This window comes from Lutjanus erythropterus, chromosome 1, assembly GCF_056507025.1.
Source record: "Lutjanus erythropterus isolate fLutEry1 chromosome 1, fLutEry1.hap2, whole genome shotgun sequence".
NCBI classification, from domain to species: domain Eukaryota; kingdom Metazoa; phylum Chordata; class Actinopteri; order Lutjaniformes; family Lutjanidae; genus Lutjanus; species Lutjanus erythropterus.
Genome location: NC_139317.1, coordinates 3,270,766 through 3,295,122, shown reverse-complemented (window position 1 = coordinate 3,295,122; position 24,357 = coordinate 3,270,766). Strand labels below are relative to the sequence as shown.

Below are 24,357 nucleotides of genomic sequence, written 5' to 3'. Positions count from 1 at the left end.
TAGTGCAATGTACTGTTTTGGAAACCATGTGGATGTATGGAGCGCAGTGTAGACATGTGCGCTCCGGTAGTGTCATGCCATTTGATCTGATTGCTGTGAATATACGACGCTAGTGAAACGTAGAAAACTTTTGCATTTGCCCAGCTTCAGTTTGCGCAGTGGAAAAGGTCGGGTGTGAGCTTGCATGTAGCGCGCAGCCTCGTGAGCGTTGTCGTCTCAGACATATTATATGTAGACCGCTTTGGCTTTTTGCTGCGATGCGTCAGCATCGCCGCCATATTGGTCAGGGCAAGACTGACCTGTGAACAAATACATGCAAATAGGAGAGTCGAGTATTTTTTCTGGATAAAAATACACTAAAAATCAAAGGACTCCTGTACACTGACTTACAAGCTCAACATTTTGATGTGATCAGGTAAATTTTTCAAGAAATTGGCAAATCCAAAAATGAACTTGATGAAAGTTATAGCACTGAAACTTAGAATAAAATCTTGAATTTGCAATTTTTCTTTTTATTGTTGACTCTCCTCTTACCCACCTGTTTTCTTTCTAGAGTTTTGCTCTTGGATAAAAAGCACTACAATGTTTATTTCTTGATCAATTCCATTAAATCATCTTATATTGAAGGGTTTACTGAATCCACGTAGATCATGAACTCTTGAACATAAATCGGCTCATTAAAACTGAGAAATGTAAACCTGAGATCAGCATATGGAACTATTAATACACCAAAGTTATCAGTGTATATTAACTGACAAACTGTAACCTGGACTGTACATTTACTGCCACACCGACAGCTCACTGCTAACTTAAAGTTTTCGCTCTGCTTTAAGCAGCACAGACAGTCTGTCGCTCACTGTTCTTCACTTCCACACACTGACACACTACCCTGTTTCTTGAAGGAGCTACGCTCATGACAGCATGCTTCAATAAAGTCCAGTAAACATTATTATTAAGGTGGTTGCATTAAACCACCTTTCTGCAGGAATATGTACTTTTATCACCGCGGTAAGAAAAAAATCCATGCTGTCACAGCCCTAAACAAGAACTGTAAACATCAGTAGTGCTGTGATGATTACTGCAGTACTGCAGGGTTGAGCTCATTACTGTCATCGCCACAGATTTTATTCTGAAGGGTCCGTTTCATCAGTGCATGGATCTATTAATACACCTAACAATCAATGCTTTCACACACGCAAGTCAGGAACACAGCTGATTGGTCGACAGAACCACTTTTCCAGTTGGCTGCTAACAACAACAACAACAACAACAACAACAACAACAGGACAGAAAAATTGACAAATAATCACAAAAGACGTTCAGTGTAGGGTTGGGCGATATCGACCAAATTGGCAAATGACGATGTCCACAATAAAACATCACCATGGAAAAAATTATTATGGTTGTATTTCTGTTTGGTGCTTAAATAAATAATTGGTGCTTGGATTAAATAAGCTGTTTCCTTAGTAAATCAGGAGCTATAATAGGAACTATAATGATTAGAATAATAAATCCATCCTTCATTTTCTCTGGTTGACAATTCATCAGTTCTAAGGTGCTAAATTGTTTGATAAATTACTCTTTTTGTAAATTTTTGGCTTTTTAGTCACAAAGCCTTTATTGCACTTTCAGTAACAAGATTTTACTTGACAAGTAAAAAAAAAAATCTACCTTTACCTCGTTTTAGCTTAGAGGTTGATGGCTGTCGAACTTTGCAATGGACATCAGCCCAACCCTAATTCAGTTTCAGATTTTATTCAGAATTTATTTTTACCACGTACAAAGTTTCTGAAAGGGATACAGTCCTACTGCAGCCAAAATTTAAAGGTACAAAGCTAGCGTTAGCTTGAGCATTAGCTTACTACTCCGCTTACTTCAGAGCTAACCTCCATCACTTTGCCAACTGTTGGGAAACTACAGACGAGACTTTTCTTGGTCTTGAGCAGCTGCAGCATTTCTTAACTGACACACTGTAACATAGACTGTACATTTACTGCCACAGTGACAACTGACTGCTGAGTTCAAGTCCAATAAAATGCACTTGTGGTAAATATCTTGCTTTGTCATCGTGGTCAGAAAAAATGGATACCGTCAGAGCCCTAAACTTTAGTGCTTTTTATCCAGAAAAACTGCAGCTCTCCTGTTTCCATGCATTTGTTCACGGGTCAGTCTTGCCCTGACCAATGTGGCGGCGGCGCTGACGTACGATCCAAAGGCTAATGCGGCGTCTACGTACAGTATATACATGTCTATGGTTGTGGTCACCGTGTGTACAGCAGGTGGCAGGTTCGGGCCAGCTTTGCATGTCTTTAAGAGATGGCACTCTGCTGTGCTGCATGTTTAATCAGGTGAAAGACTCAACCTGGACTCTTATGTGGAACACTATCATTGCCTTGAGGGTGTGTGGTGATTTCAGGCCGTGAAAGCTGAACATGACTCCTGTATATTTGGATTTTCACGTTGTCCCACTTTAGGTCTCAGTGTGGCGTCACACAGAGAAGGATTTTCTGATTGAAGACACATCAGTCCAACAGGCTTTCCTGCTCCAACATTAGGAGAACAGTATGCATCATTTTTTGACATATTTGACTACAACTATGCAGAAACTAGCACATGGCTGTTTGGATTTTTTTCTTAGTGCACTTCTATAGCAAATGAAGGATTATAAACAGCAAAAGTATGAGTAACTGAGGTAGTATTCTTGTATAATGATACTCAATAATATTATAATCAAAACTCTCCTGTCGTCTAGCAAATGAAGCTTTGCATGTAACCACAGAACTGTAGTTAGGACGCACTGAGGAAGTAAGTTAATGGAAAGTGTCTTTCACCCACTAGGTTGGATTTCATGAGCGTGTCTTGCACTGAACCTTAATAGTTGATCTAGTAAACATGCTTTCTTGTCTAGGATTAGATTTTTACTGCACATTGAGAATCTGGACCTCTTTCCTCAGATTGGACGTACCGTTTCTTTCTTTCTTTTTTTTTAAAGATGGTGCCACTTTTCACAAACCAAAATACGATGTTCAGCACTGCAGAACTTAGGCTGAGTCTCAAGAGCGTTTCCTTAAAATCCTCAAACTTACAGAAACGTTTCTCCTCTGTTGAGCTTTAAAATCAACGAGGAATCAATCGAGGAAAACCTCGAGAGGTTCAGCCGCCTGCTAACTTCAGGTCACAGTGCCTCCTTCACCTGTCCAAAAACGCCTCTCATTCACCTGCTGACAACTCACCGTCATCCCGCCTCCTCCTTAACCGGTAACCTTTGCTTTGTCTGTCCGTCCCTGAAGGAGACAGACCGCCGTGTTGTCCCCCGTCACATTAAGCCTAGGTACACCAAGCTGCCTCTGACTTCAACACAATGCATGGCTTTCTGTACGACTGCGACTCCACGTCGCATTATCGCCTTACGTAGCTAACATTCGTCATTACTGTCCATGAAATCTGCTGAGGGTTAGGCTTGGCTAGCTAGGAAGACGTGCTTAACAAGCTAACTGTTGTGCCCAGTCGAGTCCGTGAACTGACAGATGCCTCGCTAACAACCTACTCGCTAAAACTCCCGAGTGTGTGTTCTGTTCAATCTGCAGGTTCTAGCCGTGTCAGTGTGTGATGGTGTTAGCAGACATATATACAATGCCTGAACTCGGTGTGTGTGTATGTGTGTGTAGAGGCAGAGGGTAGATCGGCAGCTCTGGAGCAACTGAGCCTGGCTGGAAGTGCCAATGGCGTTTTTGTTCGAACAGACGGCGCCGCCAGCCGAGCCTCTCCAGACTCACTAGCTGGCAATCTGTCAAAGAAGTGATTCCTTTTTTTTTTTTTTTTTTTCTGAAAATATGATTTCTGATCTTGTTTCATGTACCTCCATTGTTCTGTGTTTTTTTTAAGAAGTGTGTTTTGATTTTTTTTCTTTTTTTTTTTTACTATATTGAATTCTATAACTGACTGTAATTCCAGTGTAAACGTGTAAGAGTGAAATGATGTCATTTCAATGAATTTGGAGGTTAAATGTGAGAGGGGGGTCAAAATGAATGGTTTTATGTTTTGTACAGATTGATAAATTGTACAATTGTGTCTATATCTTAAGTTATCAGTTCATCTTAATAAAGCGCACCAGTCATAAACCTTTACATCCGTTTGATTTCACTTGTGATCATCATCATCTAATCAATGATAACTTAACCAGGGTTACTTTAAAAATCTATTCTGATTCTACACTTACTGATTACCTGTTCAAAAAATGGAATCAATAAAATAATCCAAGTATCACAATATTAAAGTAATGTAACTTAATAACTTGCAGTTACTTTTGGATTACCTCAATATAAAACTTTAGCCTAATACAGTGTTTTTAGGGCTGCAATAATCAGTTGATTAGTTGTTTGGTCCATAAAATGACAGAAATTGGTGAAAAATGTTGATCAAAGTCCAAGATGACGTCCTCAGATGTCTTGTTTTGTTCAAAACTCAAAAATATTCAGTTTCCTGTCAGAGACGAGTAAAGAAACCAGAAAATATTCACATTTAAGAAGCTGAAATCAGAGAACTGTGACTTTTTTATTTTAAAAAAAGACTCAAAATGATTAATTCATTATTAAAATAGATTAAATTAATAGTCGATTAAAAATAGATTTAATCATTGAAGCTTTAAGTTTTTGTTCATTGGTAGATTTATTAGTTTGTCCAGCTGTTCCTTCCTTTGTTGTGTTCAACTGATTAATTTTAACTGAAGTGAAGCATTTTTTCACTAAAGTCATGATAATGAATTGGCAGCTGTAGTAGTATATCGTTATTAACTTCAAAATTGTAATCCTATTAATAATCCCTTTTTTTTTCTTTTACTAGATATATTTAATCTGATTGTCTTTTTTTATCTGTAACTGTAATAGAATACAGTTACCTTTTTGTATCCAGATTAAATAATCCTGTTACTTGTGATCCCTTACTCCCCAAACCTGAACATAACTCTTTATTTACTATTTATGAGGAAAATTACAGAAGTCCTGAGAGGCGAGTGAGAGAAAAAAGGTTCTTCTGATTAATATTTAAAGTCTAAATAGTTTTCTCTCCTGTGGTTGTGACTCAGCAAAATGTGAGAAAAAATATAAGAAGTTACTTTTGTTTAATCTGTAAAAACCAAACTTTATTTTTCTGGTCAAGATAATTTTTTGAAGTGTTTATTGTAATTACATATTTCAGCCACAAGAGGCAGAAGTGCATCATCAGCAAATGATCTGAAAAGGACTCAGAGGATTCATGTTTTCTTCCTCGAGTTTTAATTTCTACATATTTTCCAGAAACACAAAGTAAATATATTATCTGTTAGCAAGTTATTGACATTACTGTCATGTCTTTTTTATAGGATAGAAGTTTATTTTAATCTCTGTTAATCTGCCTTTATGTTGTCAGATCAGAGGTTTCACTCTGCAGTTACGTCCCCATCTGCAGCACAGACAGTCGTGGACTTCTCTTCTAAATCAGATCTCAACAAAATTACTTTTGTGTCATAAATAGTATGACATAGATGTAAAGTACTGCTGTCAATATTCATGAGTAAATACATCTATACATTGATCCAGTACCACTTCATTTACTCTGAAATGGGACCCTGTTACTTCCTGTACACCAGTTTGTTCCCCAGGATGGTAAACTCAAACTGTTCATTCATGCAGAGAATGAATGAACAGAACATATGTTTATTTTATTTAAGAAAGGACAATTCACATCAAGTAAATGTGTCAGATTTAGCCATAAAGTCTAATTTTCATCTGCAGTCCCTGGCAGGTTGATGCTATATATATATATATATATATATATATATATATATATATATATATATGTGTGTGTGTGTGTGTGTGTGTATGTATGTATATGTATATATATAAGAAAAAGACATTAAAATAATGTTTAAAAGAACAAAAGCAGACTGATGCTCTGTCCATACAAGAGCACATAACCATATACAGAAAGTACAGAAGCACTATTAGTAGAACCATGTAACCAAAAATATTAAGACAACAAACTATACAAAAGCACAAACAGGAAACACAACACAGACCAAAGCACATAACCACAAACTAAAGCACAAAGCAAATAACATAAAACAAGACAGCAGCACAGACACACAATTCACAAAACAGTAACACAACCATAAAACCAAAGCACTGACAAAAAACATGTGTTAAAACAAACCAAAGGGTTTTATCTCTTAACATCTCAAATAAATATAATCACCTGCCGAAACTTTTTCACCCGTTTCACAGCAAAACACATCAGATCAGACTCTGAAAATGGATCACAACAACTGTTGTTTCTGACCTTTCAGTCGGTGCATTTCCAGTTATTTATGTGTTCGTCTTTCACTCAGTGAACCTCAGGTCAGCTGGGAATCAAAAATTCAATCATTTCAAACAGTGAATTAATTTACAGGACAGTTTACTTTAAACTGATCTGTCAGTTTGAGATCAGAACTGTAACAATAATGAATTTCTTGACTGAATATTAATTGGCAACACTTTTGATCAAATGATTCAATATTTATGAAGCAAAAATGCCAAATATTTTCTGGTTGCTGTGTCATTCAGTTTCATATAACTGAAAATGTAATATCTGTGGTGTTTAGACTGTTGACTGGACAAAACAAGCAGTTTAAAGATGAATCTGGTAAATGTGTTTACTGTTTTATGGACAAGACAATCTGTAGAAATTATTAATCAAAGAGCCCTGAAGAAACTTCTAGCAGCAGTTTGTGCACAGACCTGCCTCTGGAAATCAAGAAGTGCTTATAAACTCCTCTGACTCTATCTATTAACTGTGTTTACTTCCTTATAATTGACTTTTTCCTTTCTCACAAATTCAAATTAAGTGTATTGACTGGCTCCTTACTTTCTGTACTGTCTCTGTCCCTGTTTTCTCTTTAATTAGCACCAAATTACAAAAAGTCCTCCCTAGAAAATTACTGAGAAAGTAAAGTACAGCACCCGGGAGATAAAATGTCACTAAATTAGATAATTAATCAGAACAATGTCCTCAAGTCTGATTGGTCAGTGAGATTGTGTTGTACTTTAAATGCCCTGCAGACCTCGCAGGTGTCACCATGTAGAGGCCTAATCAGTCCAGATGAATACAAACACCTGTGTGAGTCAGGAAGATGGTGTCAGCAGATACTTTTACTAGTCACAGCCTGAACACACAACTGATTATCAATCATAAATATACACAGGCCTTCCTCTGTGCAGCCTCACTAGAATTAATCATAAAAGAGACAAAACCCAGACAATGATTTTTAAAAAGGGGCCTAAATAAATAAAAAGATAAGGACACTGCAGCAGGTTCATCAGATTAAATATCAGACACTTCAACAGCAGATTAAAACATCAGCACAGCAGCAGCAGCTGCAGCCACAAACAGAGAGAGACGCACAGGTTTTAGTTTGACTCACCTGTCTGAACGTGATTCTGTGTCCTCAACAATCAGCTTCTTTGCTCGAACATCTCAGTAAATATCATCCTCGGTCCATTTTTAGCTTTCTGAGCTGCAGTGACAGAAACTGTCAGAAACAGCAGAAACCGCAGCTGAAGGATCCGCTGCTCGCTCCTTCAGCCATCAGTAATTAGTTGGACTCAGCAGGCACCTGTTAGTCACACACAACATGGGTGCGTTTGATTTGTGTCACTTAGCGTGCTGCTGGGCGGTGCATTAAATCAGCGATTAAAGGGATAATTTGTCACTTTTCATGTGTGTGTCCAGTCAGTGTTAATAGTTAATGTGGTCATTAATTCCTCGCTGCCACGTCCTGAAAAAACACAACCTTCTGAGCAGGGAAAACCTTTATCAAACAAGTAAAGTCTCATCTATAAAATTACTCCTCCGCCACTCAGTATCTTTGTGAGACAACGAGTACAACACAAATTTTAAGTAATGTCTATTAATATGCAAGAAAACTAAATTCTCCTGCTTGCAGAGCCATGCAGTTAAACGTACCAGGATGCACTGCGCACAAGCTGTTGGTGTCGACGCCCACTGCAGCCTGTAGATCAATCTGGCCAATTACAGGAAGTAAACAAGCTGCCATTGCAGCAGTGAGCGACTGAACGTGAGCTGTGATGAGAAGTTTACAGTTTTCTTCTTTTATATGTACACCTGTGACAACCTGTGCAGTTTGGCTGCTGCAACAATGACAACGGTGACAAACCTAAATCTATTTCTCCATCATCCATTTCTTAATGTTACAACCAATGTCTACAATCTGAAGAACGTTAATATCGCGATTGCAAGGTCAGTTACTGAGGGTCTTAATGTCGTCAGTTCAATTATCCATCTGTCAGCAGGCAACAGCTGACACGGCGTCTAGAGGTGAACCTCAGACCTGTGAAGGATCTTGTAAGAGAGATCATTTTAGCCAATGATGATGTTTGACATGATGTCAAATACAACGTTATGCAGATGACACACGATTGTATATCTCTAATTGTTGTATTAGTTTAAAATTGGGCTGCTTCTCTGATTTAAATATGTGGTGTATGACATTATTTCTGATTATTAAAACAACATCAGCTGGGTAACAAGACATGACACCACTCCCCTGAGCTATGACAACTTTATTGAGTTTAGGGCTTGAAACAAAAAGACCAACAAGCAGCACTCGATACATCTACTGTAGCTGAAACTATTATTTGGATCAAAGCTGAAGAAAAGACATAGAAGCATGACAAAGTCAGAGCAAATGGAACAAAAGGAGGAAACCAAACATGGGAAAACAAAGCTGTTTACATCTGATTGTCAACATGTCCTGTTATTGCTGTTTGCCAAAGTACAACCATCAGCATTTTGAACAAAACTGACCTGTGTGTCGTTGAAAAATTAAGCAGGATTTCATACGTTACAGCTCTATTTCATGTGGAATAGTTGGTGCAATTAGATTGGAAACTTATTTTCATTGTGTTTGGGAACAAAATATGCAAAATTCTGTGATGACAGAGTTAATGAGGAAGTTGAAGTAAATTTAAAAGTTTAATGACTGAAATCTTTGACAGTCACTGGACTTTTTTATGGGAAGTGTTTCCATATTTGACCTCACTGCAACAAAAACATTACAGCAATAAAACCAAAACGGTTTGTCAAATTAATCAATCAAAGAAAGAAAAATAACTATCAGCAACTATTTTGAAAATTGTTCGATTGTTTAAATGTATAATATGTGACATAATAACAGCAGTTATGTTAAATATTTTGTTGAGTTGTTTTGTTTTTACATTTTCCCAAATATTTCCAACATGTTCAAACTGTTTACTGTATATAAAGATAGATGACATGACAGCTCCCCAAAAGTGAAGCCAGAACATCTGGATCGCCCCCTGGTGGCTGGCTGCAGTATAGGTCATAAACCCCGCCCCTCTCAGTTCATGTCAAATAAATTTTTCCCAAAGATGGTTTCTGACATTTAAGGTAAGTCTGATCACGCTGATGTTTGTTCAAGTGTTCATTTTACTCATCAGTTTGGGTTTAATTAGTTATTTGATTTCACATCATGATTGACAGCTGAGCTCTGCTTGTGATTGACTCAGCCGGCTGTGTGGGCGGGACCTCGATACCTCAGCTCCAACCCCGATCACGACTGCACAGACTCCGGCTCCAAATGACGTCACCAGAACAAGATGGCAGCTTTTGTATCTGGGATGTTTTGGCTTCAGTTTTGGGAGGAAAAGGAGACACGTCGTCCACTTTTATATTCATTCTACGATACACAACCAGAGAAACTTAATTTAATATAATTTTATTCAAGATAACGGTGTGTTGCATTTGGTTGCGTGTGGGTTTTGTTTATTGGATGAATATATCAGCTATCAGCGATTAGCTGAGTCCATTTTTGGTCATTTTATTGTTAATGAGTCGCTGCTGTTCTCCATCATTCAGCTGCACAGCACACACTCACTGAGCTGAAGAACATGTGGAACCAGAATATTTTCACCTCTAACTCTGTGAATTAAGGTTTTATTTTGACCAAACCAGAGCTGGTGATTGTTGGAACAGTGGAAAGATGATTTTAGATGAGTATTATATTATTTTTCATTATTATTCTGTTGAGTTTGAGTGAAGTATGTTTCATGAGATATTAACGAGCCAATTAAGTTTGTCTTAGTTTGGTAAAAGAGAGAAACTTGACTTAAGAGGGTGAACAGTTGTATTTGTGTTTAAAAAGGAAAATAGGTGTGATGATATTTCATTTCTTGACACTTTGTGAGTTTATTTTGTTTACAAGATGTAGTGAATATACATATGTATGTTTTATGATGAGTTAACAAGGCAAGTAAACTCATCCTAGTTAGGTAAAAGAGTATTTTTTTCTTTTTAATAAGGAATTAGATGTAAGAATATTTCCTATCTTGACAGTTTGAGAGTTTATTATGTTAATTTATTGGATGCAGTAAACATACATAGTTTACTTAAAGTGGTGAAGTCACTGCTCGCTCACATCCCCAGCTGAGACCGAAACATGACGCCCAAACCTAAACGCCTGTTGATATAACTTGCGGGGAAACACAGGAAACACCAGATGATACATCAGAGAGTGAGGAAGGAAGTCTGTGAAGATGACTAAACATAACATGAATAAAACTTAATTACACTTCCTCATCTGTGAACATGGTTTCTGCCTGAGTCACATCAGGAAGTGGTGGTTGTTTCACAATTATGAGAACAACTCCCAGAATCCCATGCTGCTTCATAACATCATCAAACTACGTCTTGCCTAGTGGCAGAAATTCCATATTATAACTAATAACATCGGTGGTAAAAATAGATTTCTCAATATTTGCTGCTTTTTTGACACTTTCTTGGGGTTTTGAGCATAATCGATGGAAATTTTTCACTATTTTATGACATTTTTATCAGCTTAATTGAGAAAAAAGGAATCAGAAGATGAATCAGTAATGAAAATAATCATTAGGTTCGATTCTACAGTGAATATCTCCAAAACACATGTTTCAGATTGGAATCATTCCCATGTTGAAACAGTCAGATGACAATAATCAGTTTGCACCAAAGGACATAATAAGGGTTTTCCTGGCTAACTATTATATCTTAATCTAATAATCTTTGGCATGCACGTGTATTAAGCTTGACACAAGAAAAGTAAAATTCACAATAATCATCACTAGTGTACAGTAAGTGTACAGCCAATACACCACTCTGTCTACAGTACATACAAAAAAAGACTTTTCAGAGAGAAAATATGGATCCTCTGCAGGATCTTTACATATGTAAACAGGAAATAAGAAACAATGTGTAAAAATACCAGAACTGTACAGGTAGTGTAAATCTGACCAGACTGCAGTTTGTGTCACATATTTTTCCCTCTTTTTTTAAGAGGGTTTATCAGAGTAATGAGCACCGTTTCTCCAGTTGTCCATGAAAGTCTGTTTGCACTGCAGGCCGTAATGCCCTTATGATGCTTCTTCTTTGTACAAGTTTGGTAGATCCACTCGATCCAGGTGTGAAAGTCCCACCCAGACAAATTTACAAGAGTAACTCAGTAACCCTTCTTCTTCTCCTCTCGTCCTCGATTCTCCATCTTCTGACCCAGAAGAACAAACCAAAAAAAATTAGGGATCGGCAGCATACCAGAAAAAAGGTATCTTGGACTTGAGTGCATACATGTATATTCCCTCTGTTGACGTCTTGTTGATGAGGGGGAATTTACAATACAGCACAAATATGTAGTATTGACTGGCACAAAACAGCTCAGACAGTTTGGATATAATACAGTGATAAAATACCAAACAGCAGCGCGGTGGTCGGAGCGCTGCAAGAAGGAGAATCTCACCTCTTTCACACTCAAATAAATTAATATTAGTTCCAGCAAAAACATGTCTCTTGTCCTCTGAATGTAAGAAAGACAATTTTTCTTTGTTAGGTTCCAGTTCACAGTTTTCCTGAACTGGGAGCACTGGTTCCAGTGTCCAGTCTGGGTGGTGGGTGGGGGTTCTAGAGCAGTGAGCTGGTGGGGCTGCCGGGCAGCGGGGGGCTGTGGCTCTGCAGGGTGAGGCTGTGGCTGTGGGAGGGGCTCGGGCGAACAGGCAGCAGGTCGTAGTGGCTCGGGATGTGGCTGTTCCTGGGCAGGTCGTACGGGTTCTGAGGGTAAGTGGGAACCACCACACCGCCGGCACCCTGGATGATACTGATGGTCGGTTCTGGGAGAAAAAGAGAGAAGAGGAACCCTGAAATGATTCAGTCAAACTGGCTTGTAACACTGATGGTACACTCGTCTCATAGGGGGACCACTTCAGTCAGGTACTGCAAGAAAGTGCAGTATTTCTGAAAATTTACTTTTTTTGTTTCAATTTCTAACATATTTTCATCAGACTTAAAAAATGCAAACAGCAGGCTGTTTAGTCATGCTTTGGACACATTCTTCAACTCTTCTGTCACTTTGAATTGGCCATTATACACAACTGAATGAAATGGATTACTGAGCATCGTCAGTTCTGTCTGTGCATCTGTCAACACTGAATTCTACGCCAGATTATGTTAAATTTCTGAGACCCGCAGTTGATTAATCAGTTTGTCAATCAGCCCTAAAAAAGAGCGGTCCAAATAACGAGTTGGAGCCACAGACTGTATATTAAACAGGTTGAGATCTGGTTTAATATACAATCAAAGGTTGAAGTGAGTTATTTCCCTCCACTCCCTCCTCTCCAGACCCGAGATTTCTCAGGCAGGCTGCAGGAGCTCCTGCAAGATGAGCTCAACATTATACTTTGACAACAACTAGCGACGATAAGTCCTCCACTGTAAGTCGATCAGCATCCTCCAAACAATCACACAATTCAGTCAAGATTTGACATCTTGTTGTGTTGCGCTGCGAGTGGTGCAAGAGACGCTTCGAGATCTGATTTGAGCAGCCAGAGCATCTGGATTGATCTGCATGACGGAATCACATGTCAAACCACCTCCAAATATAACTTGGATCTGATTTGTGAAAGTTGTTTTTTGCCATCCAGGCTTCATAAAATCAACCTGGATACAATCTGGATATATCAAAAGACGTATTTGGGTTTGGTAGTCTGAGTAGAGCCTCAGAGACACAAACTAAAGCTGCAGTGCAGCTTGCTCAGCTCACCAAATAAGTTCACACAATGCTGACGAAGCCTTTGACCACCAGGTAAATCTCTGTATTTTGTAGTATACTGTAGTTTTTAAATGTAGGACATTCCCACGCTGGCACACCAGTGATGATCCATCTTACATCAACCAGTGATGACTGGTTTGCCAGCACCTGCAGCGATGGAGGAGACTACAGCACCAGGTCTCTGTAGAAATGTCTGTGTAATTATTCTTACAGCCAGAAGGGGGAGACAAAAGTTTCACGCTGCAGGTTTAAAAACAAAAAAATGTGTGCAAGTTTGAGGCAGTGACAGCGAACGCTCCCTCCGACTCTAAACGTACCCATGTCGTAGACATTCTTGGCAGGCGCAGTGGTGGTGGTGGTGGTGGTGATGATGGCGGCGGAGCAGCCGTGCGTCACATGTTCGTGGTGAGCCGGCGACTTCATCTCCACGTAGCTGCTTTCTGAGTGTTTACACAAACTGGGCGGGTCGTTGATGGTGGCGTACGGGTTCTCGCTGTTCAGGGAGCAGGTGCTGGACAAAGAGCCCTTCATGTAGTCTGAAAGATAAAGACGGCGTTGACCAGTTAACCTTGTGCGTTCGAAAATAACGCTCAATGACTCGTGTGGGAGGAAGAACTATTCACATTAAATTATAAAACTACTTTCAAAACCAAAGGTACTCCAAACTGAAAGGTTCCCAAACTAAAACAAGGCTGCTGATAACTGGTTATAAAACATGTGTTCATGTGTCATGTCACAAGAGTTTCCATAGCGACCAATTCATGCCTGATCATGGAAATTATCAGAGGGACTTGGATGTCACATAGAAATTTTCCACTGTTACAACTTCAAATTACATTTCTGTCGTTCTGCTTTTAGAGGAGACGGCTGGTGTTATTCTAGATGTTTGCAATTTGTCAAATAATTTTTTCTTCATTTCTCAGCCTCGAGTCCACTGGTTCATACTGAAGATGTAAATCTTTTAAAATATCTCACTAATATATAGTTTAATTTTAAAAAAAAGCTTAATTTACTCAGTTGCTCAGTGCTGTCTTGTTTATGTATTTGAATGGTGCATTAGTTGGGGACTATTTTCAGCGGTGGATTAATATACATTTGGTGCTCTAGTGAGTATTTGGGGCAGCAGGATGGTGTACACGGGTCAAAAAAATTGTTGGTAGAATTAATTCACTGTTTTTGTCTTTTTCATGAGATTTGCTGTTGTTGTACTGAAGAAAGATTTAGAATATCACCAGACTTATCCTTTAAAGGGATAACTCAGTGTGGTTGTAGGACGCTAAGCTGCTGTGGACAGGGTCCGCAGAAACGCATATTTTAGACATCTAATAAATCAGTTTAAATGTGCACTATGTGCAGAATCTTTTCACTATTTTACGTTGCTGTCAGACAGCCTTTGACAGCAAGACAGAAGAAGATATAACAAGGTAAGAGAGAGAGAGAGTGTGGGCGAATAACATGCAGTAAAGGGCTGTAGGTGGGAGTCGAGCGCACAGCCACTGCAGAGGACTCACAGCCTCTGTACATGGGGCAGACGCTCTACCAACTGAACCACCAGGCCACCCGAGACAGCCTTTTCTTTGAAAGGAAACTGAAGTTATATCACTCTTTTCAAAGCCACCAAATCCCTTTGACAAAATCAGTAATTTTACAGTGCATAACATGGGAGCTGCTGGTCCACTGCTTCTTCAATCTGTCAGTCTGTTTGTGTTATTTTGTGACTTTGGTGTTTTAAAGGTTTAGTTCAGATTCACCAAAGTCTCACAATAACACAAAAAAACCCCCTTACTGATCCAGGCAGCGGTAGACCAAAGGAGTTTGGTTGCTTTGGAGAAAGCATTACAATGGCGTGCAGAATGGCAGTTTCTTGCCAGAAAAGTCTGTCTGACAGAAAGATATAGTGGTGAAAATATTTGCTGCTGACTCTGTCCACAGCTGTTTAGCTTCCTATACCAGCACTCCTGCTGCTTCTTCAAACTGGAGGCGTGTCAACTTCCATCTACTGTCTGACTATAGATAAGTACCTCATGTAAATGCACTTCAAAAAATCTGAACTATCCCTTTAAAACACACACATCAGCGTCATCATAGCATCACTGGACAACAACGGTTACAATTCAAGGGCAACATCAACATTCAAAAGCAGTTCAGGTTAAAAAACAGAGACAGTTGGTGAAGCTGCAGCTGAAGGAGAAGAAACAGGAAAACACACAAAAAAGCATTCAGTTGTTGTGGAGGAGAGATTTCCCCGGGTGAGTTTTGGGAGTGATGGGGGTCAAAGCAGGGGGAGGAGCCCCGCAGAGCGGGAAAACACACAGAGGGGAGGAGTCGGATTCATCCTGCAGAGACACAAACAGACGAGTGAGCACATCAGCAAGATCAGTAAGAATCATTTCATCACGAGGAAGCTGAGCATCCAGGTACGGGTTTGGATCTGTGATTCATGTACCTGAGTAGCTCCATTTCAAGACACTTCTACTTTACTATCTGATATTTATTTTACTAGCTACTTTACAAATTAAGACACAAAACATAAAAAACATAAGAATGGTTGAAACATTTTATGGGTTCAGCTTCAACAATGTGATGATTTCCAGATTTAATTTGTTTTAAATGACAGTAAATTGAATAATTTAGAGTTTTGGACAAAACAAGACATCTGAAGGTGTCACTTTAAGCTCTGGATGATCTTGATTTCAAACAAGCTCCTGCTTAAACATGCAATTTGTTTAATTGTTTTCAATTTCTTTTATTACTTTAAGCCGGGGGTCTGGAACCTGTGGCTCCGGAGCCACATGTGGCTGTTAAGCTGCTCCCTGTGACTTTGGCAATAAATATGGAAATTATTTTGTTTTAATTTTTATCATTTGAGGTTCAAAAGTGCATGAGAGGCAGTCATTGGCTGCGGGAACTGTTCAAGCAAGCGGATTGGCTGAGGGGAGGAGTCAGAGGTCAGTGATGTCACACAGGCTCAGTCCACCTCACACTGTACCTCTGTAACGCGGCTCCACGTGGTAACTGTACCGCCGGTCGATGCAGTAAACACCTGAACAGAGAGCAGAGAGGAGGAAGGTTCAAACAATAAAGAACAGAAGGAGCACGTTTTTATTCTCCATCACTGTGGAGATTAAAATAAAAACTGAACGGCAGACGGAGAAGAAGCTGCGACTGACCCAGCTCACTGAGGTTACAGTAGGCCCCCCACTCTGGAGCGCTGTTCCTGTGTCGCTTCTTTGTCTTCATCTGGAAAAACACAAAGAATAATAACACAAGAGAAAACACACACTAAAAACATTCTTAAAGAAATTATAAAATGTCCTGATGCAAACATCCTCATTTATTTTTACAGAATTATGTTTGCATCAGGACATTTTGTCACTTCAGGATGTCGTAGAAGGAAATAACCACGTTCGGTTAGTGTTCCTACTCCTGTCAAACGAACACAGCACATAATGCAGTTTATAATAATTACAGTTTTAAAGCTTTAAAATCACTGAAAACTTGGTTTGAAATAGTAAAAATTTGTTTCTGATTAAGCATCCGAACAGATCTGAATGAAAACAAGTGTGCATGATTATTAGAAAACCTGGTTCAAAAACATACATCAACATAGATGACAATATTTCATATTTTGATTGTTTTCTCCCTGCTGCCTGCTGACCAGCAGCTGATCCAGATTTGAGGTGATTACTGCTCCTGTGTGTGTGTGTGTGTGTGTGTGTGTGTGTGTGTGTGTGTGTGTGTGTGTGTGTGTGTGTGTGTGTGTTCTTCTCTCAGGAAGATCTCGCAGATCAAAACTTTACCTTTAAAGAGAATTAAACTATTAATTTGGAACCTGACAGCATGCAGACTATTTTTTTTTCTGTAGAAAGTAGAAAACTTTTCTCAGTGAGGCCTGTGGATTATTCAGAGTAACAAGGACATTGTTTCTGGCGAGAGCTGCAGCCTCGGTGAGCGCCGTAAACAAAGTTCTCTTCATCTCATCACGGTTAATGGCTCGGAGGCAGAAAGCTCACAGACAGATATCTTCAGCCTGGAGCGAGGGCAAACAAAATAAAAACTATCTGCATGGATAGATACCCACTGGTATTAACTGAGTGAATCAGTGTGGGCTAATTTGTGTGAACTGACCTTTACATCTCAGTGTTTTATACAGAATATCTCTTTTATCCTCAGACATTTAAAATATTTCTACATAAAGCAATTTGTAGCTCATGTCACATCTGCAGCATTCAGCACTATAATGACTTTATGATTAATTTTTTTAGCTTCCTGCAGCCAAAACTTTAATTGCATTGCAAATAAACTGTGAGAGTTTTCCTCAAGCAGTCAGAGAGTCTTTTAGACGCACCTTGTTGGAGGTCCTCTTGTCTGGTTTGGCGTAGTGAGCGGCGTAGGTGCAGGGCCCCAGGGTGCGGTAGCTGGGGTTGGAGAAGCAGCGTCCTACAGAGCTGTTACTGGGAGAGGACTCTGCAGAGGAGAGCAGGCCTGTGCACTGCAGCCCTGCTGTCACCACACAGCGTCAGCACACACATCCTATATCATCTGTAATATACTGTACATGCATGTGCACACACACAGTGCACCTGACAACCTCACACAACTTTGTTTAGATCGTGCAACCTTCCTGGACGTGTGAAGGAAGAAAAGTTCCTGGAAGAAAAAGAAGGAAAAACACCCAGAGACGTGGACGTCTTACCTGAGAGGGAGTAGTCGGTGGAGTTGATGTGCAGGGCCGGGGTGTAGGTGACGCTCGGGACGTGGTGTCCCTTCTCTCTCTGCCGGTATCGGAACCAGATCACCAGGCTGAGCATGGCCATGATGAGCAGCAGCAGGAAGATGATGCCCAGGACGGCGCCGGCTGACTGACGCTCTGACGCCAGAGCCGGGCTGATCTTAGTGTACGGGTTCAGCTCCTCCATCATCAGAGCCGCTGAGGAGAAACAGGCACACTTATTATTTATATTTAGATTATATGAACAATCAAATTTTGGTCAACATACATATGTTTTAGCATCAAAATGCTATTTTCCAAAGTCTTTATAAAACTGTTTTCCAACATGACCTGACTGACTGTTTCAGCAGTGTAACGTACATCACCGCTTTTTGTTTTCTGTTTTCATTTAAAGAAAAAATGTAAAAGAACGTGATGGAGTCGCCTGTTAAGTTTACTGTACTGATGCATTCATGGAACCAACCACAGAATTTTCTTTCTTTCTTTTCTCTTTGAATGTTCTGTTGCTACAGGTTGTTGACTGAGGATTACATGTCAATCAATTGTTTATTTGTGAACCTAATTTTATTAGTTTTATCACTCTTTGTACCTTTATCTTACAGAAACATTTTCACTATCTCATGCAGATTTTAATCTTCTTTTTCATCTTAAAAAATGCATGTGTGTTCCTGTCATCTTATTTTTTACGACTCATCTGGACAAACAGCTTGGAGCACTCGTCCTCTCAGCGTACGGATGGATCCATTAGTTCTCACCCTGGTCACAGCGGATGCCTTTGAAGCCGATGCTGCAGTAGCAGGTTCCCGTCACGTAGTCACAGGTGGCGTTGTTCATACACTCACACAGCTGCTGGCAGCCGTAACCAAACGTCCCTGCGGGACACTCTGGACGCAGGAGCAGAGGGTTAATACACATTTAAATCTCACAGATGGACATACAGATGTTATTACAGCTGCCATGTGTAAACAATGATTTTGACCTAATGGGTTGACTCTGCCGCCTTAAATACATAAAACTAGAAAATAAAGGAATATCTTGATAAAGAACAACTTTTTCCACTTTATGTTTGTATTTGTTTATTTATTGTGTTTACTTTATTTGTGAATTTTTGCTTTATGTTCCTGTTTATGTCTGCTGAATGTGTGACACTATTATATTTTTCTTGTTTAGCTCATAATATAGAAAGCATTCTAGTTTTTTTAGGTTACTTCTGTCTGTATTATAGCAGCGGGTGAATAAAATCTTCCATCCTTGTATATATAATCTGATGTTGTCATAGTATCATAATATCATATAACACTTTGATTTCCAGGTCCTATAATTTCATGTAAATAGGTGACAATTATCAAGTAATATATTTGAAATTTCTTAGAAATTATCCACAAATTTCATGGTTAATTATGTGTTGAGTACCATTTTCATCTAGTGGGGGTTAATTACCTGGAAATATATTAAATTTGTTCAAAATCAATTGAGTAATCATTGATGGATGAAATGAACAGACAGGAATGTGTGTTGTTGGTTAATCCAGCAAATAAACTGTTGGACATATTGAGGAATTTTATCACATGATGCAAAAAAAAAAAAAAAAATTAAATATAGCCATAAAGCAGTCCTGCTTATTGTTATGATGGTCTCGTAGAATCAGAGACTTGCATCAAACAATTCTGCAAAACCTTTGTCAGCATTTCAACAATAAAATCTGCAGCACTGAATAAATCATCAAATCCAACTCACTTTTAAGAATTTCTTGTCAATTAAAAAATCTGATTAATTTATGTAACACATTTAAAAATGTTCCAGTTGCTCTAAATTAGCTTCATTAAGCCATTATTAACATCCATGTCTATTATAAGATAAAAAAAAGTTATAAAAGTTTCATGATGGACTTAATACCACAATATGTATGCTTATAGTTTTTAAAATAAAAATAAAAAATTAAACCATTTCTGTTAATGACTGACTCTCAGTATTTATCATCACGTCACCTCTCTGATCTTTACTGTTCATCAGCTGTTAAATTCATTTTAATATGAAGAAGGATAAGATTATAATTTGTAATCAGATCTGTAATCAGACATGATAAACAGCATCATGTCAGCACACAACAACAACAACAACATGGAGCACACGGTTATTTAGTGATGACAGACGGGATTATTGCTCAGCCTTTCAAAGCCCAAAAACAAATGGTTGTTTTCATTTCATCCTGAAAATCTGACGCTTTGCAGACAGGAAAGTCCTCACCTGCTGTACCGGTCTGCCAGGACCGTCCACTCACTGAGCCATTACTCTCAAGCTGCTGTCTCAGGGTCCCTGTTACTAAAAGACTCTGTCCTCCACAGAGCTGCTGATGTCCCTGATAGCATTTAACAGTCTGGCTGCATCCTTTGCACCACGCTGACACATTTGCACATTTGCACGGCTGCATGTTTGTGTTCGGTATGAATTTCCATTTCTCTGCACTAGTTCTGTATCTTACTGTTTTTGTGAACTGTTGCTGCAGAACAAATTTCCCCTCATGGGACAATAAAGGTGTCTTTCTGATGTGCTGATGTGCAGACATGGACATGGACACGGACACACTCACTGAGTTCACAGCTCTGTCCTATGAAGCCCGTCCTGCAGGAACACTGTCCGCTGATGTGGTCGCAGTCGGCTCCGTTCTGACAGCGACACACCTCAGCACACTGAGAGCCGTAGAAACCTGAAGGACAGCCTGAAGAGAAACACACAGCGAGAGACACTTTTCAACATCAGCTGTTCTTCAAACTCAGAGATGATCCACAAATCTGGAGATGAGTTTGGAAGCAGCTTTTCTGAGATCGGCTAATCTGTTATCTCACAGTGGAACCAACGTGGATCATCTCTGCAGATTGAAACAAACCCAGTTTGAATTTCAGGCAGATTTAAACTCCTCGGAGTACCTGAACACACCGTGAAGAGGCTGAGGTTTGTTTCTCCTGCTTGTTTCTGCTGATGCAGCAACATCACAGCAGCAGATCTCAACAAATCAATGAGCATCATGTTCACACAAGCTGGTAACAAGCCCAGAAAAACACCAGAGTCACTGTATGTGGAGAAGTTTTTTGTTTTTATGGACGGGGGTCTGCAAAATGTGTCTCCAGAGAGCGGCTGCTCTCCAGTGGCTCCCTGTGACTTTGAAAGAAAAAAGAAAATGACAAATGTTTTTTTTTTTCCTTTTTAATATTAATCTATCTTTGTTGCACGTCTGTGCAAACGTTGAGAAAACTCAAAGTTTCAAGGCAATGTACGCTGATTACTTTGAGTTTTAGAAACAGACAAAAGTTCTAATTTTCTATCTAACATCTAATTTTCAGGCACCAAAATAATGACAAATTTTGATTTTGAGTTCCTAAAACTCAAACATTCAAGTTTATCTAAAAAAAAAAGTAAATTATCTCAACTAAAGATTACAGGTTGGCAAAACAAAACAACAAAAAGTTTGTTTCAAACCATAATTTTAAGTCATTTCAGTTTTTTTTTTTTTGAGTATAATGTGATTCTTACATTTTCATCTGTAAAAATATGCCGGCTATACACCAAATTAAAGAGTTTGAATATTTTATTAAGTAAAATGTGCATCATAGCCTGTCTGTGGCTAGTTTTCTTGAGTTTCTATAAGCTATGGATGTCAAATCAAAAAAACAAAATCTTCAGGGAAAAGAGAGAATTTAATAGCTGCAGCTCCAGACAGAATTTCTTTCCCTTTTTATGGGAAAAAATGTCTCTTTTGATCTTTTGAAAGGTTGCAGACCTCTGACTCAGGGGCATGTTCACATTTATTTATGAAATCATTTATTATTTTTTCTACATGGTTTAGATAGTATGGTCAAACTGAGTGTTTGTTTCCAGCCTCTGTGATTAGAAGCTGTAAAGATGATCAGTTTTATTAGTTTTTATTGATGTCAGCTCGTCCCAAATTAATAAAATGAGTGAAATATTATTATAATCAAGAGGAATGACGGCCAAAGCTCTGAAAATAAAACCCAGATAATGAAAGAAATAAATCTTTAAAGTGTATATTCTATAACTACAGAAACCAAACCCTGAATCTAACTGGACAATTAATCGCAATCGCAGTGTGGCCAAGTACAATATCCAAATCACACAACCAGAAACAAATTAAAATTTTTTGAAAAAGGAGAAATGTTCAAACATCATTATAATGAAGTACTGTAGAGCTGCAGAGATGATCTGACCTAAAACTCATGTTTGTTTGGTTCAGACCTCAATAAATATCTCATCATCATGATTTTATTTTTCAGTGAACATGAAAATTGTGATGCAAAACTCGCAATTTCGGTCAAAATAATCACAATATGATTTTTTTTTACCAGAACGTGCAGCCCCACTGTGCACTCATGTACATGTGTTCATGCATGCAGTCACGTGTGAACGTCTGAATAACATTAACTGACCATTTCTCATATCTACTCTAATCACAGATATTACAGTATCTTACAGATCTGAATACTTCTTCTACCACTGAAAAAACAGACCAACACAGAAATTCAAAATGTTAACTATTAAATTAATCTGCTGATTGTCCATAATAAATGACAAGGATCCTCTCCTCGGTATGAGCAATGCATAGTTATATTTATTTATCATTTATTATTTGGTAACATCACTTGGTATGTGCATCAGATTTTCTCTGATCGATCAGAAAGTGAAAAAGAATTAAAACAAGTTTTGAGCATTATATCCTGTTCCTCCTTAAAAATCAGGTGAAACATGACGGGCAAACGGAAAAGCATAAAAACCTATAATATTACTGTTGTCCTGTTTCTGTCTGTGCAGCACCGACACGTGGTCAAACTGTACAAAAAAATCCTGACAACCAGTTTCATTTCTTCATGAGCTCTTTGTGACACCGAAGAACATAAATACACACATAATGTCCAGTAATGCGCAGCAGGTTTTCTCCTCTTGGTCGGTATAAACGTGAACCAGTGAGCAAATACTGAGCTGCTGCATGATCACTGTTTGAACGTCCAATCAAAACATCCTGTCCTGGTTAAACAAACTTAAGCATTAGTCCTATTTGCAGCCCTAAAAACACTGTATTACAATTTCACCATATTTTATACAGCGGTAATCCAAAAGTAACAGAAAGTAGTCAAGTTACATTACTTTCATATTGTGATGATGGTTACCTTTTTAACAGGAAGTTTACTGGAATACATTTTTCATGTAACCCTCCAAACCCTGCTGGTTACTTATATCAGTAGGTGCAGAGCTGGAGTTCACCAGAACGAGGCTCTGCCACTTTTCTACTTGTAAGGAAATAGAATATTCACAGCTCCAATAACTGAGACATCCTTCAATATGGTGCACTGAGATCGATTTCTGGGTCACAGTCAAGAAGAGTGAGGAGACGAGGACGCTCGAAATAGAAGAAGAAGAGCGTGTAGTTTCTTTATCTGCCACCAGATGGTGGTGCAGGTTTGAGATATTCAAAGTGGGGGACCTCGCTGAATCCACCGCAGCCAGAGAGTCTATCGCTGTTTCCCTTATTAGATCTGTGTGTGTGTGTGTGTGTGTGTGTGTGTGTGTGTGTGTGAGAGACATACGCTGAGTACAGTAGAGTCCCGTCCATCCAGGGCTGCAGCTACACTCTCCGTCTGTCGCGCTGCACTCGGCTCCGTTGTGACAGTTACATGTGTGGATGCAGTCTGGGCCCCACGAGCCCTGAGGACACGCTGCCAGTAACACCCATTAACACACACACACACACACAGAAAGAGAAAGAGAGAGAAAGATGAACACACACACACACAGAATCTCCTCTCTAACACAGTAACAAACGTCACCAGCCTGAGGACTGGACATGATCTGGACACTCTGTGCGTTCATTAGCTCCGGAGTGACGGAGCGATTGTGTTGCTCTGTTCAATGTAAGATGGATAATTAATATCAGAGCTGATGAAGTAATGGCCTTTAAGTTTTTTTCCTCCAGTTGTCTCTGACTGGTTCATGATCAACTCAAGCGAAGCGAGTGAATAACAGAGAGGAGATGAAATTAATTTCAGTCGCTTCTTCCATCTAAAACGAAGAGTTTAAGCGCTAAGGCGATTGTGAGTCTTACGTTTGGAGCAGTCCTCGCCGATCCATCCTGGGTAGCACTGACAGGAGCCGTCGATGGGGTTACAGGTGCCATTGTTGGTGCAGGAACACGACTCGGCGCAGGCTTTACCAAACTTTCCACCAGGACACACTGCAAAAATGCAAACAAACATATACAGTTAATATGCTGCTTTTTGCAGATGATGTGGTCCTGATGGCACCGTCAGTCTGTGATCTCCAGCGCTCACCGGATCAGTTCACATCAAGAGTGAAGTGACTGGGACGAAGATCAGCACCTCTAAGTCTGAGGCCATTGTTCTCAGCACTTTACCGCATCGCTGTGACAAAAAGAGCCAAGCCAGAAGGCAAACCTCTTGATCTACCGGTCAGTCTTCATTCCTACTCTCCC

The 24,357-nt window shown here is 39.2% G+C and overlaps 1 protein-coding gene across 4 annotated transcripts in view; it reads right to left on the bottom strand.

Annotated features, from left to right (window-relative positions):
- Nucleotides 1-11,486: 11,486 nt before the first annotated feature.
- LOC146332482 (multiple epidermal growth factor-like domains protein 11) overlaps nucleotides 11,487-24,357 on the bottom strand; it is a 220,523-nt gene continuing 207,652 nt past the window's right edge. For 2 of the 4 annotated variants that reach the window (XM_084720356.1, XM_084720274.1), the window contains exons 17-26: nucleotides 23,971-24,099; nucleotides 23,456-23,584; nucleotides 20,449-20,577; nucleotides 18,614-18,742; nucleotides 17,823-18,056; nucleotides 17,475-17,629; nucleotides 16,297-16,366; nucleotides 16,116-16,169; nucleotides 13,444-13,662; nucleotides 11,487-12,188 (exon numbers count right to left, since the gene is read on the bottom strand). In XM_084720356.1, coding sequence (XP_084576482.1) covers nucleotides 11,983-12,188; nucleotides 13,444-13,662; nucleotides 16,116-16,169; nucleotides 16,297-16,366; nucleotides 17,475-17,629; nucleotides 17,823-18,056; nucleotides 18,614-18,742; nucleotides 20,449-20,577; nucleotides 23,456-23,584; nucleotides 23,971-24,099 — 1,454 coding nt within the window. In that variant the 3' untranslated portion in view covers nucleotides 11,487-11,982. The remainder of the gene's footprint in view (nucleotides 12,189-13,443; nucleotides 13,663-16,115; nucleotides 16,170-16,296; nucleotides 16,367-17,474; nucleotides 17,630-17,822; nucleotides 18,057-18,613; nucleotides 18,743-20,448; nucleotides 20,578-23,455; nucleotides 23,585-23,970; nucleotides 24,100-24,357) is intronic. The other 2 variants (XM_084720427.1, XM_084720508.1) reach the window with 2 other exon arrangements.